Genomic DNA, 16440 nt, shown 5'->3' on the forward strand with positions numbered 1-16440 from the left:
ACGACTACCACCACTGATGCTCCCATTACGACGACAACCACCACTGATGCTCCCATTACGACGACAACCACCACTACCATCCCTGCCACCACAACAACTACAACTACCACGGTGGCACCGACCCCCGTTGTCCAACCAAAACCAGACGACCCTGCTCTCGTAGACGTGAAGACCTTTACCACACCCACTGATCCCAACGATGGTGGCGGACTATTGTGCAAGAATATCAACTTTGGCACTGGCGATCCTGCCAGCGAGCCCCTGACTTTCCCATTCAACGGAGGAGACTACAACTACAACAAAATCGCACTCTCCGGCTCGGCGGGAAAGAATTACGAGCTCAATTGTTTGGGCCATTCTGCTGGCAACGACGACACCGAGATAGGGTCTGTTACTACAGTCTTCAGTCTTGAACACTGCGTTGCCCGATGTGCAGCAGAAGCAGACGAAACTTGTTTGAGTGCCAAGTTCGACAGAGTCACAAAAGCCTGCCGGATTTACACGGGAGCCAATGCTTATGCTCCAAATAACTTAGATCCAAGTTCATTTGGTATTCGCAGGCTAACCATTGGTCTACCCAAGGTCTTCGGCGCACAATACATCCTTGGGCCTGACACAGCGGATAATCTGGGGCTATGTGCTGGTAGCTTGGGCATGGATTACGCCAAGTCTTTCGTCGTTGTCACCAAGGCCGACAAGACATTGCGACCTCTCACCGGACACCGGGACAATGTCTGGTGGATCAACTGCAAGAGCCACTGGGAAGGAACGGCGTCAGGAGTGATCTCCGTGTCCACCGCTCAAGGAATTGCTCCGCTTGGCCGTGCTGTCGCCAATGGCGAAGACTGTCTGCGCCTTTGCCACTACCACGCAGCTGCCAGGGCAGCGAGCGGTGAGACTGACGGATGTAAAATCTTCCACTGGACGACCTCCAACACCTGCGTGATGTATTCCAATCGTGGAACCGCACCAGGCGCAGCGGTAGACGACTCCGACGTGGTACTTTCCGGCGTTGTCCGAGGTACTGGCGGTGACGACGGCGATCTGTTCTTCAGAGCCGTCGCAGAGTACAAGAAACGAGACGTTGGCCTCTATGACGTCGACCTCTCGGCCAAACACATGAGAGGCAAACGATACACATCAGCCCAACAAGTCCAAGACGATCTCGATCAAGCGCTTCTACCTGACGCCATCATCCCATTCGATCCGGCTGTGAATGCGACTGACTTACGCGTCTAAGCGCCCTTGTCATGCATCAGTGACGAGGATAACGAGAGATGATGTGTTGTTGTTTTTCTTCTGGCGCCGAGGCAGAGTCTTTGTTGGGGGCTAGCTGACGGATTTATATTTCCACATGTTGAAAACCAATAGTTCTACTACTGGTGCAGCCTTTGCTCGGCAATTAATGTTGTGAACGCATTAGGTATGCATGTTGTGTTTTGTCTTTGGGATGAGGTCTGCGGAAGCGGGAGAATTGAATTGGAGAGAGAAGGGGTCAATACATCGAGTGCAACGCAATGGACATCAAGAAGTCTGGTCGAAGACTGTTTCAACAAGATAACGAGCCTGTGATCGACCTGCCTCAGCAGCAACTACAGCCAGAACTGCGGGCATGTTTGGCACGTCCATTGTGTCTAGTAGACCAGTTGATCGCAGAGGCCGTTCCTCTCGCGTGCCATAGCTCCCTTGAGTGAGAATTTGGGTGAGCATCAACATTGTGATGCCTTGGTTTGATGTTTTGGTTGAATTAATACATTCATTGTTCTGGACTGCAGTATGAGCCTCGGTTCGGTGCGTGGCAGTGGTTATTCCGTCCCTTGTTTTGAATTGTCCTGCTTGCCTTTCGTATTCGCCTTGAGCTCACAAGGCCCAAACCAGTGGTACACTAATAAAAGCGTGCAGTTTTTTGTTGTTTAGGCAGAGACGTGAACGGCCCAGGTTTGAGTTTGAACTTTGGTCTCTGTAGATGTAGATGCAGATTGTCGCGATTCTATTGCCCCTACATGTGAATTGGTTGAGCATGATTTAAGCTGAACCTCTGGATGTCGATCAAGGAACCATTGGACTTTCTGATATGGGCTGATTCTCCAGGATCTTGGCACCATCATCGAAGTGGTCCAAGTTCTGGACTGGCGCTGATAAATCTGAACACAATGACCAGTTTCGCTTTGGGGAGAGGCTCCAAGCAGTGTGTGCCCTGTATGCGACATCATACCGCAAGTCCTGTCGGGCATGCGTGGGATTTTGTCCCAAAGATTGGGATGAAGTGAAGACGTCTTCTAGATCCCTCACACTTTCAATCCCCAAGAGCGAGCTAGACCAACACTACTACCTGCCCAGAAGCCGATGTACTGGCCTAGACCCCCAACGGTGGATCCAACGGCACGAGCATCTTGCAAACGACGGCTCAGGAACTCTTCTGTTGCAGCATAGTCTGCGGAGGTGTCGGTTGTCATGAACACTTCGGAACTGGCATAGACGGCAGCAAGGGAGGCTCTTTTGGTGTACCATGAGAAGTCGACGGTGGTGTCTCCTGCGAGATACCAAATTTCGTCAGATAGAGCATTGAGCTCTCGTAGAGAGGCAGGGATGTTCTCGAGAAGCGACATATGACCGAGAGCCTAGTTAGTTTGTCAGCTGTCGGTCGTTACGAATAAATAGAGTCATGTCGATAATTACTCCTTGCCATTGATGAATGATGTCACGGTTGGCTCGCAAGCGAGACATGACCAGAGTCCTGACTTTGGAAGTCAAGCCTTGGTGTGTGTTTTCTGGGAACTGAACTCCATCTTTTAAAGCCAGTCTCTGGGAGACGAGGTGATAGTTGATGAGGTCGAAGACTCCTCGGGGAAACAATTGGACTGAAACGTCGAGGTAGCCGGCGTCTCTGGATCCGAGTTTCAGAGCCTCTTCTGTGAACCCATATTGCGGGACTCGATCAAGGGCACACGAAAGAATCTTTTCATGAGCTGGGGGGAATGGTGGTGGGTATGGGTGGTGGACGGAAAAGTACGATCGTCTGGAAAGGAGATGCGAAACGTATGAGCATTTGGCGGTGATGTGATGACGTGACGATCTGAGCACGGATATGGAAGAAGACTGAATCATGGCCATAGATTCAGCGCACTGAAAGCTGGCGGCAGGAAAGCAATAAAGAACTCTTTTTGGCGTTGGAAAGCTCGAGGGCAGATTAAGGGTGGAGGTAGTCGGAAGATTCGAGGTCACAGCTCAGCCTTGTTGTTTCTTGGCACAGCCTTGTGCTTCACACTATACAATGCTCCCAGATGTAGATCTTCAGGATACCACGACACGACCTGTCAAGAACAAATATTTGCTAGGGCGATTAGAGGATTAGAGGAATGATTTTTTTGCAGGCCTGGCACTTGCGTAGGGGACTGACAACCCCTCGACCTTTCAAGAGAACAACCTCCATCTTTGGCCTTTATAACTTCACTTTGACTGACGAATGAGTTTCCCAAGGTTCCTGAGATTGACTAACTACCTAGTACTTTTGTTCTACGCCTACTGCTTCGAGATGGAATCCCACTAAGTATGTTTAACAAATGTACCTTATCCACCAACCATGGAGTGGTGCAAGCCAACTAACTTACCCCAGTGTCTGAGAATTCCTCTGTCACATTCGTTCCTTTGATCGCCGTGGTGGCAGTCAGAAATGGTAGAGCGAACTCGATTTGGCTGTCGCAGGTTCTGATCGTGGAGGCTAGAGATCCAGCTGAACAGGATTAGGTACAATGCTTCGTCAATTGATAAAAGTATGAGATCACGTGCACGATTTGCACGAAGATCTTTCCTCTTCCTCAGTAGCCAGAAGCAACTACCATTCATCAGCAACTAAAAGTCGTCCAGCATAATACCTTTGTTGTCCTACCGGCTGAAGTGATTTTGAAAATAGTAGACGTATGTAGAGTCCTTACCGTTCTTGGCATAGCTGGCCTCCGAGGATTTCGTGTGATCAATACAATCCTCTAAGACGGCACTTACCAAAATCGAGGCTTGACTGGTGACCTGAGATCTGGAAGAGCGAAGACCTTGGTTCAACGGTATATCCAATTTGTCGAGGAAGACATGATTAACGAGCAGAGTCTGGTAAGGCCTTTGAGGTATAAAGGTACCCTGAGGGATACGTGGTTCCACCATTTTTGACCCCAACCCAAAAGTCTCATGCCATATTTGGCGCCTCCGACTTCTTGAGCCCTTCAGAGGAGGGCCAGTGAAAGTCATGGAGATTGTAGTTCTTCGGTGGATCAACACTGCCCACGCAGCACCCAAGATATCCTTCTTCTGCATCACTGGGCATTTAAGCGACGACCAGTAATATGTGCTTGACTAGCATCCTGTCCTGGAATTAGGTTTTTGTCTCGTAGACTGGCGATTTGAGTTGCATGTCTTCATGTAAATGGCTTGACATTTATGGCATGTAGGCATGGTAAGGGGGATGATGTGATTCTCCAACTGCAAGTCTATTGCTCCGGTCTTCTATGACAAAACACATAGTCTGAATAATTGTCGGTTAACAAAGGTCAATGTCAAATTTGATATTTTAAATGTCCAGGCATATATTACGCCATAAAATCATGACTCCGGCTGCTCGGTGCTATGCATGAATCCAAGGATTAATATTAACTTGCGAATAGTTGACGAGTGGCGAGTGGTCATGGGCTATTATTTGACCTCCCTTGCCTTCTCGACTGGTCGACGTGCAGAACGAGTTCGGTGAAGCTAACGGGGAAGTGAAGTTGCCGCGCCTAGCCAGCAGCCCGAGGGCCCAGATGAGAACCGAGGGGCATTCCCTGTAGCTTGTGGGGCATCAGCGGGACACAAAGCACACCCGGAACATAGGCTACGCACTCGAAGCACCAAGAGAATATGCACACAATTTCAAGCCACACTGGAATATAGCTTATAAGACACGGAAGTTATATTTCATTGTACAATGATACTAGACAGAGTCTAGGTAGTTGTGAATTACTATCCTATGCAAAGATCTCAACATGAGACCTTTGCAGAGATTAACTGTACAAAATGGCTTGCCTACTAACCTACCGTCAAGTCCTCCCCCCCTTGGACGCCTGCCTCGGGCTTCCGGGATGCTACGCCTTATGCTGCTTGGCTTCCGCGCTTATGCAAGTTACCCATTGGACTATTTGGAGGCGCAGGTTCGATCCCCGAGACCCCCGGCAATGATCGTCCACTGGCGCAAGACTTTCTTTTGACGCCGGTTTCGGTTGAACGTCGACATGAAGAACTCGACCAGCTTGCGACCTCGACGAGCCAGGTGAGCCCACAAGGTAATAATGAGCAGTGGATGGCCAAAGGGTTGTTATGCCAAAGGGAGTTCAGAGCATGCTTCTCGCCGTTCAAAGTGTGTACCAGCGGGCAATATTTGAATTTTCTGAGCGAAGCCTAACGAACAGTAACTATGACATGTGACAACTCATCCCGAAGCAGTTTCTTTTGCATCTTGACTTGACGACGGTAAGTAGTCCGACATGCGTATCGCATTCATGAAAAGAAGGTCAGCCCTGTTGGACAAGATGGACGTCTGAGTCGATCTGACCAAGGTCACCTCCCTAGGTACCTTCACTCGATGCTGTGCCGACACAAGCGTCAGCTCATTTTATTGCTTGAGTTCCATACTCGGAATGGATGAAAGTGCTGGAGGGGGTTGAGCGATGGCTGCCGTCATCCTTGATGAAGTTAAGGTATCCATTTATCTGCAGTACCTATCACACTGCCTGCACCTGACAGCTCCGCCTCGATCTGCCGAGGATAACATGCACAATGGGGCTCCTGGGCACTCATTCACGGCCAAATGTCCATGTTGATCGAGAGTTAATGTAGGGATGCAGGCCAAGCCCCGTACCTAGGTACCTAAGTACGTACGGGATGGCGCCTTAGATGCATCTCATTAGGGCTCGACAAAGACCAAGACCGTAGGACGATCGCCAGATGATTCACATGCAAGTAACAGCGACCCCCTAGAACAGCACTTGGAACCTTTGGGCTACTTAGAAGGCTAGATCGCCCTCGGCCGAGGGGCCGAGGGGCCCCTAAGCTTATCCCCAGAAATCATCTTTGGTAGCTTGTATAGAGGTTGAACCAGCGGGAACAGAGCGTGTAGTGGCACCCCTCACCATACAGTTATAGGCAGGGTGCACCTAGACAATTGCCCTACTTTAGGTAGTCTCCAAGGCCGTGGGACCGCCGTGGCACACTTTGATCGTCAAATTGGCTTTGCACTCTCTGATTCCGACAGGGTCTGGTATGGCAACATGCCAACTCGCACATTTTCTCATCTCCTCTCGCCCCAAGCATCCCACTCACACACACTTCTCTCTCACTCTGCTCCGTACGTGTAGCAGCACGCCCTCCGAGTCCCAGTCTCCTCCCACACCTTCCATCCATCGCCATTGGCCTCCTGGTCCTCACCTGCGTTCGACGCCAGGCACAATCCTAGCCATCGATCACTCCACCATCCCTGCCAGCCCAGGATTGATTGGAGTCTCGCCTCTGCGCCGTCCACTCGACTTCAGCCATTGGTGTTGGCCTTCACCACTCTTACACGCACTACCAGGGCAGGGGGTTCTTTGCATTCAAGCATCCTGGACAGACGCTGCTCGGCCATCAAGAGGGCTTTGGCCCCAGAACGCCCAGCTACATACGAGTACATTACTGTACGTCTTGTCTCCTCTGTCCCTTTGGGTGTGGTTGTGCTGCTGCTGCAAGGCAGGCATCGTTGCTGACGGACCACCGGACCAGAGACAGGCCGCCAAAACAAGCACCCACCCACCGCAAGGATTCCCACTTCTACCTGCGCCTCCAACAACCCAACCGACCAACTGACCAACCGACCACCAGACCAACCTTTTCCGCAGGCCACAGTAGTCCGCATTTCTCGACAGCACAAGCACACAGGCAAACCTCTTGTCTCCACTTGATTTACGCGCCCGCTCCTCAAACCTCACCGTTGTTGCTCGCTCCGTTATTCTACCTTCTCTCCTGCAGCAACAGAATTTGATCGCGAATCAACCAATCCACACATCCTCTGTGAGAGCTGTCATCCGGTGATTAAGCAACACCAGCATCCCGCCAGACCAAACCATCGGCCACCGTGCGCGTGCGCTCCGCCTGAGGCTCTGTTGGCTCTTACCCGCCCAGATCCTGCGCCATTCCCTCCCCCTCCTCACCCTCCATTGACGACATCTTGACTTGTCGCGCTCCACTCGCATACAACAAATCGAGCTGCCCGCGTCTCGCGAATTGCTGGACGTCCCTGTACCACTCGGGAAACCTTGTTAGCTGGCCTCTCCCCCTTCCCCTCTTGCATTTTCGTGCATGCCATTCTGATCTTGTAGACTCAACAGTTCACACCAGCCAGCCGCACAACCTCTCGGCAATCGACAATCATGGGTAAGTCCTTGACCACTCTCCAGTCCCTCCAGTCCCTCCAGCCTAAGCCATACCTCTGTCCTGCTCACCCAGTCACTGTCTTGCCCTGCCCCTACATGTCTTCCTCCGTCTTGTCCACCTCGACTTCGTCTTGTGCCCCCCCATCTTCATCTTTTCATCTCACTCTTCCACCTGCCTTCCCTTCTCTTGATCCCATGTTTGGCTAACTCCTTGCTCGCAGTAAGTGCCACAACCTCTCCTCCTAGCGCGCTTTCCGCTTCGTGTGTGTGCGACGCCGTGTGTGAAGTTGGCACACGGATTCACTCCGGAAGCACTCCCATGCATCGGGTCCACTCATCGTTGTGCGCATCCTTCACCTCGAGCACATGCGACCCCTCTGACAATCTTCACTTCTCCCCATTGTCTCTCGTCATCACACCAATCGCCTTGCAGAGGTGAAACACATTTCTACCTGACTCACCTTGATCATCACCCTTAAAACCACTCCCCCCCCCCGCTCTTTGTCTCGACGTAATGATCACATCCACTTCAATTTTTCCTGACACCCTGCAGAGAGATCGATCTCATTCACCTCGCCGTCGATCGCGCAGTCCTCGACGGAGCCGACGTTCTTACTCCCCTCGAAGCCGTTCTCGTTCCCGAGGCGAGGACTACCGCCGAAGTGAACGAAGATCACGAAGTCCCATGAGTGGCGCTCCCAATTCTTCTGGAGGATATACTGGGTCAGGCTTTGCCGGGAGAAGTGGCGGTCCGCCCAGGTCCTTCGAAGACCGCGCTGCTGCAAAAGAACATATGATGCAATCCGTCCGCGAGTCTTCCCAGCAAGACCGTCGCGTCTATGTTGGCAATTTGGCATATGATGTCAAATGGCATCACCTCAAAGATTTCATGAGACAGGGTTCGTCCTCTCATCAACATCCATCATCATGGCCGCGCTGACAATTAATCTAGCTGGGGAAGTTCTCTTCGCCGATGTCTTGTTACTTCCAAATGGAATGTCGAAGGTGGGCGCCATTGTGTGATGCGGCTGGTTTTACTGGTCTTCCTTTTCTGGTTATCTGTTTTTGTCGGACGTTGGATTGACGGGTTGGACCTGGTCCACGGGTTATGTAGGGATGCGGGTAAGTTTCAACTCATCCGTCGTACCCGACGTGTCTAATCTAACTCGCCACAGGATTGTGGAATACGCAACAAGAGACCAAGCTCAGCAGGCCATTCAGACCTTGAGCAATCAGAGTCTCATGGGTCGTCTTGTTTACGTGCGAGAGGTATGCTCGGTCGATCGCCATCTGCTGTCTAAGTGCCTTTGACTAATCTCGTCGTGGGGGAAAGGACCGCGAAACTGAGCCTCGATTCACCGGCCCCCCGAGCCGCGGCGACTTCGGTGGCGGCCCTCGTGGTGGTGTTGTCTACAACACTGGTTACGGAGGTGGTGGCCCAGGTGGCGATGGCGGTGGTCGCCAGCTCTACGTGTCCAATGTCTGTTATCCCATCCTGTCAAAGTCGTGCGCGAGGAAGAACTACTCACATTTCGGCCCCAGCTTCCCTTTAACGTCGGCTGGCAAGATCTCAAGGACCTGTTTCGAGGGGCAGGTGTGTACTTTCCGTCCCCCGATGTGCTGACTTAGGTGCTCACAGTGTTGCAGCCCAGGAAGGAGGCGTTATTCGCGCCGATGTTCACATGGATCCTACTGGCCGTCCCAAAGGCACCGGCATCGTGGCATACGAGTCTCCGAATGATGCTCGCAACGCTATCCAGCAGTTCAACGGTTTCGACTGGCACGGACGTGCGTTAGAGGTACGTCTCGACCGGTACGCAGGCAGTGGTCCCGCAGGTTATGGTGGTGGAAGAGGCGGATTCGGTGCTAGCTACGGCCGCGGTGGTTTTGGTTCTCGAGGCGGATTCGGAGGCGGCCGTGGTGGCTTTGGCGGGGCCTACAGTCGTGGAGGATATGGTGGTTACAGCGGCGGTGGCGGTGGCGGAGGCTACGGCGGCGCGCCTCAAGAACAAGCACCGCCGAATCCATTCACCGACTTTGCAACCTCTGGTGGAGAACGCAGCCAGATCATCTACGTGAAGAACGTAAGTATTCGATGCCGACATCAAGATACACCAACTGACGTGATTCAGCTCCCATGGTCGACCAGCAATGACGACCTAATTGAACTCTTTACCACGATTGGCAAGGTGGAGCGAGCCGAAATCCAGTACGAGCCCAACGGCCGTTCGCGTGGATCAGGAGTGGTCGAGTTCGATTCGAGCGAGAATGCCGAGACAGCCATCTGTAAGCGGACTGGTTGTTAGCTTATACGACATTTGAGTTGCTAATACTTACTGCAGCAAAATTCACTGGCTACATGTATGGTGGACGCCCATTGGGCTTGACTTATGTCAAGTACACCAACGCGAACGGGCAAGACGCGATGGATGGACAAGAGGCGACAGGAGGCCTCACGCAGGATCAAATGATGTGAGCCATGGCTAATCATACTGGAGGCTCGAATCTTCGGCAGCACGCACACCCTTGCAGCTCGTCGAACCTCCCGAACCCCTGACGACTGGGAATAGCAGCCGAACTCTCAAATTGTACTCTACGAGCCTTTGCAACCCATACAAACACGCGGTAGTGTTGTCGATGGCTTTCCCGCCCGTCTTGGATCACCTCGCCATCGAGTGATCGAGCTCACTCGTGGCTGAATCTAAGCTGTGGCTGGGGCAAAGGTCTCGGCAACGCTTTCTCTTCAAAAAGTTGTGGATTTTTAATGTTATCACCGAACTGGTCTCGGTGCATGGTCTCAGGAAGCTGACGACTTGCTGAGCTTTCCTAGGAGCAGGCCTTGAAAAATTGGTGCTAGGTAGCGTGAAGTCGTTGGCGAATGAAACAAGTGGCGGGTCAGTAGTTGGGCAAGTGAGACGAAATTTATCGTCATGGGCTTTACTATGGTGAATTCTTGTGACAATAGTGGGAGTCTACTTTCGAGACGTCGACGCCGCAGCGGACAGGGCACGGAATAATCGTGGTTAGCCGAGTTTAAGAAGTTCTCGGGGGCGTATGTGGTGTTGTAGGGGCAAGAAGGACCATCGAGATGCAACGAGCGCTGAATCTTGGATCAAGTGCAAGACTCGCGCGTCGTTGATGGTTGATTTTTGTCACAACAGTCGAGAGGAGACGTTGGACTCACGATGGCGATACGAGGCACTGGTACCACGTGACTACTCACGTGATATCATATCTCTGAAGTTTAGGTCCACGTCCAACCACCTCGTTCTTCTTCCACACCATGAGATATGTTCGGGTCACATTATGCTGGCTCTTCCAACGTGATTTCGATGATTCCATCTATCTAAACTTTGTTCCGGTCCGTGTCATCTCATCCGTCGTCCCAGTCGCGCCGCGGCCTGCCAAGGCTGCGAGTATGGAAGGATACGTAGGCTGGGGGAGGCCCGCGTCCTCTTTCGGGCCCCCCTCGAACCCAAACCTTGGAGTCCTGACCATGGTTGAACAGTAAGTTCCAGTTTCGACTTCCTGCTTCAGGTGCAATATCTCTGTACGTTGGCTGACTGCCAAAAGTTGTGTGTATGGTGGGAAGCATTTGGGCCAGATGTGAGGTTTATCTCAATGCCAGAGATGACGATGAGACGATTTGGTGCATGGGCAGGTGCTTGGTCAGGCTTTCGACCTAACCGACCGAAAGGCCTGCGAGGACAACTTGCAATACTCTTTTTTTACCTTGTGCAAAGTCTGATCAACGGAGAGCTGCCACACTTCTTCCTCACGGATCTTAGAATAGAGGTCCACGGGAAACGGCGGAGCATTGCTCCAAATCACTCGCCTCTCAACTCTATCCCCAGAACATGCCGGACAACAAATCCATGGTTTCGGGTCATGCTCTATCGATATTGTCCAATCAATCTCTTTGTTGAGACTCCGAAGCTACAAAATTCTACATTATTGTGGCTTCACGTGCCTGTTCACGTGCCCGACCGACACCGGCCGAGGGGCCCCGCGGATTTTCCGCACTTCGGTATCGGAGGCCCAAAGTTACCCAGTTGAGCGAAATACCTCCTCCATTACCATGACCATGGTACACTTCTTCCTCGAATAACATCGTATCGACCTTGATACCGCTTTCCGGTGGCCTTTTCATGCTCACCCAACATAGGTGACGCGTTGTCTCCAAATCACCGCAATCAAGTCTGGCGACGTCATGCCTAACACCAGCGCTAAAGCCGGTAAACATGGATTTCCGAGGGGAAAACAAGGACGTCCAGTCTCATGCTACCTATGCCGCTTGCGCAAACTCAGATGCAGTCGTGAACATCCTTGTTCCAACTGCAACACTCGTGGTATCAAATGCTCGCTGTATGGGGGTGACGATGATGACTCCTTCCCACCCTCAGGATCCTCTGCACCATCCCATGCATCCCCCGTCGTCGAAGCCAGAAATACAGATGCTTCACTGTTCTCAGACATCCTAGAGCGCCTGGAAAGGTTAGAAAACGTGTTATCTACCCAGACGGCCCTCTTGCAGAACTCCGATCCGAGCCACTCACCTAGACACAGCCGCGAATGGCAAACAAACACGTCCCCTGTCCCTACCAGCCTTATACAGCTGCCGCGACAACCCACACAACATCATCTTGCGGGAGACGTGAAAAGGTTGGAGCAAGTCTCCACAAGTCACCCCTCCAAAGTAAAATCCCAATCCATTCATGGCCCAAAACATGATGGACAGTGATTCGCTAACTTCCTCGTCCAGAGTTTCACCTCATTGGGGAGCATTGTTTTTCGTGTCAGGCCGCCGCCACCTAGTACTGGACCAAAGACATCAGAACATACATTCCACAGCAGCGGTGGTCAGAACAGCGACCAGCTTGTGTTTGGCATCTGGCTACCGTGCCGAAGCGAAGCAGAAAGTCTTGTGGAGCAGTATCTCAACAATGTCAGCTACATTCACCATATCGTCCACCCTCCCAGGGTCCGTAATGAGGTGGCAAAGCTCTACACTGATCTAGAGAGCCAATGTCAACCCGAGCTCGGAAGCGCAATCCTTTTTCTGAGCTTGCTCGCTAGTGTCACTTACCTCCTAGACACGGAAGATTCTGATACTGAACTCTCCCCAACAGTAACCGAAGCCAGTGAGGAAACTTTGTCCTGGATTCGGATCACTTTGACTGTATTGAATCAGTTACAGAGTAGCAGTCTTTGCTCTCTTCAGAGTCTGCAGGCTATCATCATTACATCCTTCCTTGTAGGTAACATTGAAGGAATTGCTCAGCGCTTCAGAACCTTGATAGCCACAGCTTTAGCGACGGCCCGCGAACTTGGCCTACACCGAATTGACCATGGAGAAGGTACTGAGACTACCGAGCCTCCAGCTCAAGACATGGTCGACGTAGAGGTTGGCCGTCGCGTGTGGTGGCATCTCACAGCGACTGACTGGTAAGAGGCCTCGTCTCTTCCACCCACTTCCCTCCTCCCCAGGTTCCCACACACTTTCATGTCGCTAAAGTAATATACAGGCTCCTGACTCGATATTCCGGACCAGCCGCAGGCGTTTATACTGTCCACCCCAACCACATGAATGTCAAGAAACCACAAAATATCGACGACGATGACCTGCACGTTGATGGCTTGGCCAGGAATAAAGCTGTCTCGGTACCCACAGCCATGTCTTACTTTCTTCAACGAATTCGGCTGGCTGAAATTTGTCGCAAGGCTGTGGACCACGCCTCGCTCTGGTCAGCGAATCTCCGTGGCGCAAACTACAGCAACATTGTCTTCATCGACACAGAGCTTACCGTCTTCAGCAACGCTCTGCCATGGTTCTTCGCCCTCGACAATGAGGGGTCGGACAGATTTTTTCAATTAACATCTCAGCAAGAGTCAACCATCAAAGTGCAGCGCTATCTCATCAATACCACTCTCCACACTCAACGATGCGTCCTGCATCTCCCGTACTTTGCACGCTGTCGGGAAACATGCGCATACGCGTACTCCCGTGACGTCTGCCTAGATGCCGCCAGGTCAATCGTGCAGGCCGAGCTGCTCATCGAAAGAGATATGCTCCCTTTCACCAAGGTGCGCCTCAAGTTATCCGCATCGTTGTATGGGTTGTTTGTTGCAAATATCATATTCTTCCTCGAGGCCTCCTTTCACAAGGTGTCCGAATGGCCAAATGGTCTGCGCTCGACAACAAAGGAAGCCTTCCGTCTTCTGATGGAGGCAAAAAGAAGCTCCTCAATGGCAGCCAAACTCTGCGAAACCTTGTGCCATATTTCGGAGAAGAACAAAGTCTCATTACCTATTCTTCATGCTCAAAATTCGCCATGTGACTACACGTCGACCCTGGCAACTGGCGCTTTGGAAGATATGAATACTTCTCATGGCGTTGCTGAAGGCCGAGAACAGAATCAATTCTCAATGAACGACTGGGCCGACAGTTACTCGTCGTGCGAAGGTCAAGACCTGTTTGATCCGTTGGCTTGGGCGCAATCTATCGGCGCATTTGAAGAATACCAGTATTTGTGACCGTGAATGCCTTAGTGAAAGCCAAAGCGACCGGCATGTACTAGATTTACAAGATTGTAGAAAAGTTACCTGGTGACACAGGTCCTTGTTCCTCGGTGATCCTAAAACCTTGGCTATTGCTCTGTTGTACCATACCAGAATGTTTCAACTTCGTTGTATTTGAACTCTTGGACTAGTATTCGTCTACTTAGCTACTCTGTATCAACCAGCGACGTGCTATTTGATCAACTTGGGACTAATGCTGTGGATAGGAGGAAACTTTGTCCGCGGAACCTCCGAAGGAGAGTCGAAAGATTGCCGATCTCATTTCCTGACTGTGAAAGGCTTATTTACCCATGCATCTAGGAAGACACCGTTTCTCGGAGAGACTATGGGTTCTCTTCACCCGTCACTAATTTCGGCGATGGAAATTGTCCGGCAAGGGTTCTATGTTTCTCAGTAACCCATGCGCCCAGTAGGGCAATGGTTTCTGGCAGGGAAGGGATCCTGTCCATGAAGATGTTGTCACATGGAGGTCGCTGAGGATGTATCAATCCATTAATCTCAAATGCACCTATAAATGGAGAATATCCCAAATCACCACCTGGAGATGCTTTGAATGCATCTTTGGTCGCACTTTTGTTGCTATTTAGCAGATTCGCAGATTGTTACTGTGACAGATCGACCAACGCTGCAATGCCGCTGGAAGGTCGCGTCAACACCGCGAATACTGACTCCCCAGAAACACCACGACGTGGGAACTCACCAGAAGAGCTGGGAAGCGGCCGGACACCAGCAAAGATTGACGATGTCGGGACAGTGGCAGCTCATGGCGACAACGGGACCGTTCAGGAGACTCAAGGAGAGACCATCGTCGATTGGAAAGGGCCACAGGATCCAGAAAATCCGTTACATTGGTCTACAACAAGAAAGGCTGTTATGATTGGGAACATTTCCTTCATCACGTTTCTATCGTATGCTTCCACATTCCTCAAAGATTGCCCGAATGACTGACCTTGAATAGCCCGCTGGCATCGACCATTGTTGCCCCTGCCGTGTCCATTGTAATGGAAGAGTTTGACACTACAAATCAGACCATCGGCTCGTTTGTCACTTCGGTATATCTGCTCGGTTATGCGTTTGGTCCACTCATTCTGGCTCCCTTGTCCGAGCTTTACGGCCGTTCGATTGTTTACAATTCGTGTAACTTGATCTTTTTGCTTTTCAACATCGCGTGTGCCGAGGCGCCGAATATGGCGTCTCTGATTGTTTTCCGGCTCTTCGCCGGCCTTGCAGGCTCGTGCCCATTGACACTTGGGGCCGCTTCTATCGCGGACATGGTGGCACTCGAGCATCGAGGGAAGGCAATGGCCGGATGGGTATTAGGGCCCCTCATTGGCCCAGTGATTGGCCCTATCAGTATGTCAGAGACCTCACATACATCACGACTCGTTGCTGACGTATTGTAGTTGGCGGGTATCTCGGCCAGGCGGCCGGCTGGCGATGGATCTTTTGGCTCCTGACTATCGCTGTAAGTCGAAACATCCATGACTCCGTATATGGCAACAAATACTCATCATTTCTGATCATGCAGAGCGGCATCGTCTGTATAGTCACAGTGGTATCGATGAAGGAATCTTCGGCCTACATTATCCTTCAGCAAAGAACCAAACGCCTACGTAAGGAGTCCGGCAACCTCAAGCTCAAATCAAAGTTGGACAGTGAAAAAACACCAGCGGAAATGTTCGCTTTCTCCATCATTCGCCCTATTAAAATGCTGTTTCTATCACCCATTGTGCTTCTTCTTTCGACTTTCGCTGCCACGGTTTACGGATACATGTATCTATGTTTCACTACATTTCCGGCGATATTTGAGCAGCAGTACGAATTTTCAAGCGGAAGTTCTGGCCTGTCGTATCTCGGCATCGGTGTTGGGTCCTTTGTCGGGTTAGCCATTGCTGGTGCGACATCCGACAGGACGGTCAAGTCGATGGCGGCCAAAAATAACGGTACTGCCAAACCTGAATATCGCCTGCCGCTCCTTTTGCTTGGTGCTTTGTTCGTCCCTGCAGGTTTGTTTTGGTACGGCTGGTCGGCAGAAGCCAAGACTCATTACATCGTGCCTATCATCGGCACCAGTCTGCTTGGGATTGGGATCGTGATGGTGGTAGTGAGTCAAGACTTGAACACCATGGCTGACCCTCAGACTGACCGCCGTATTGCAGATGGCCACTACGACATATCTCGTCGATGCTTACACGATATACTCCGCATCCGCTGTTGCAGCTAGTACAGTATTTAGGTCTCTGTTTGGAGCCTTATTGCCGCTGGCTGGACCTGCCATGTACGAATCCTTGGGGGTGGGCTGGGGTACTTCTGTACTTGGATTCATTGCTGTGGCCATGGTTCCCATTCCTTTTGTTTTCATACTATATGGCGAACGCATCAGAAACAATAACCTCCTCAAAGTTGAGTGGTAGCCAGAGAGGGAAATGAT

At 51.4% G+C, this 16440-nt stretch overlaps 4 protein-coding genes across 8 annotated transcripts in view; 3 read left to right on the forward strand and 1 right to left on the reverse strand.

Annotated features, from left to right (window-relative positions):
• PV10_00135 (uncharacterized protein) overlaps positions 1–1409 on the forward strand; it is a gene marked incomplete at its 5' end in the record, with an annotated part of 3532 nt that extends 2123 nt beyond the window's left edge. Inside the window, one exon of the mRNA XM_016364171.1 lies at positions 164–1409. Within this exon, the coding sequence (XP_016227820.1) occupies positions 164–1239 (1076 nt within the window). The 3' untranslated portion in view covers positions 1240–1409. The remainder of the gene's footprint in view (positions 1–163) is intronic.
• Positions 1410–2288: 879 nt separating this feature from the next.
• On the reverse strand, positions 2289–3114 carry PV10_00136 (rpsU-divergently transcribed protein; the record flags this gene model as incomplete). Its single annotated transcript, XM_016364172.1, has 2 exons — positions 2289–2621; positions 2680–3114. 2 exons carry the CDS (start codon positions 3112–3114, stop codon positions 2289–2291), a joined length of 768 nt encoding a protein of 255 aa, XP_016227821.1.
• Positions 3115–6348: 3234 nt separating this feature from the next.
• Positions 6349–11204, forward strand: PV10_00137. Of its 5 annotated transcripts, XM_016364175.1 has the most exons (13): positions 6349–6695; positions 6781–7315; positions 7377–7431; positions 7652–8329; positions 8383–8435; positions 8545–8552; positions 8606–8699; positions 8764–8910; positions 8973–9024; positions 9078–9514; positions 9563–9716; positions 9773–10937; positions 11004–11204. In XM_016364175.1, exons 4-12 carry the CDS (start codon positions 7945–7947, stop codon positions 9904–9906), a joined length of 1464 nt encoding a protein of 487 aa, XP_016227824.1. In that variant the 5' UTR covers positions 6349–6695; positions 6781–7315; positions 7377–7431; positions 7652–7944; the 3' UTR covers positions 9907–10937; positions 11004–11204. The 5 variants fall into 5 exon arrangements, with proteins under 5 accessions (XP_016227824.1, XP_016227822.1, XP_016227823.1 ...); XM_016364173.1 differs by having other exon boundaries at positions 6349–7315; XM_016364174.1 differs by having other exon boundaries at positions 6781–7431.
• PV10_00138 (uncharacterized protein) lies at positions 11182–14008 on the forward strand. The gene is made up of 3 exons (XM_016364178.1): positions 11182–12126; positions 12193–12875; positions 12956–14008. The coding sequence occupies exons 1-3, from the start codon at positions 11641–11643 to the stop codon at positions 13962–13964; spliced, it is 2178 nt and encodes a 725-aa protein (XP_016227827.1). The 5' UTR covers positions 11182–11640; the 3' UTR covers positions 13965–14008.
• The last annotated feature ends 2432 nt before the right edge of the window (positions 14009–16440 follow it).

This window comes from Exophiala mesophila (genome assembly GCF_000836275.1).
Source record: "Exophiala mesophila strain CBS 40295 unplaced genomic scaffold supercont1.1, whole genome shotgun sequence".
Lineage (NCBI taxonomy): Eukaryota > Fungi > Ascomycota > Eurotiomycetes > Chaetothyriales > Herpotrichiellaceae > Exophiala > Exophiala mesophila.

Bases quoted from the DNA above. Each gene is read 5' to 3' on its own strand.
- PV10_00137 (XM_016364173.1), top strand. From the start codon at position 7,945: ATGATCACATCCACTTCAATTTTTCCTGACACCCTGCAGAGAGATCGA. The intron at 8,330-8,382 runs GTTCGTCCTCTC...CAATTAATCTAG, and splicing joins CAAAGATTTCATGAGACAGG to CTGGGGAAGTTCTCTTCGCC. The intron at 9,025-9,077 runs GTGTGTACTTTC...ACAGTGTTGCAG, and splicing joins GGACCTGTTTCGAGGGGCAG to CCCAGGAAGGAGGCGTTATT.
- PV10_00138 (XM_016364178.1), top strand. From the start codon at position 11,641: ATGCCTAACACCAGCGCTAAAGCCGGTAAACATGGATTTCCGAGGGGA. The intron at 12,127-12,192 runs GTAAAATCCCAA...TTCCTCGTCCAG, and splicing joins CCACAAGTCACCCCTCCAAA to AGTTTCACCTCATTGGGGAG. The intron at 12,876-12,955 runs GTAAGAGGCCTC...AGTAATATACAG, and splicing joins CATCTCACAGCGACTGACTG to GCTCCTGACTCGATATTCCG.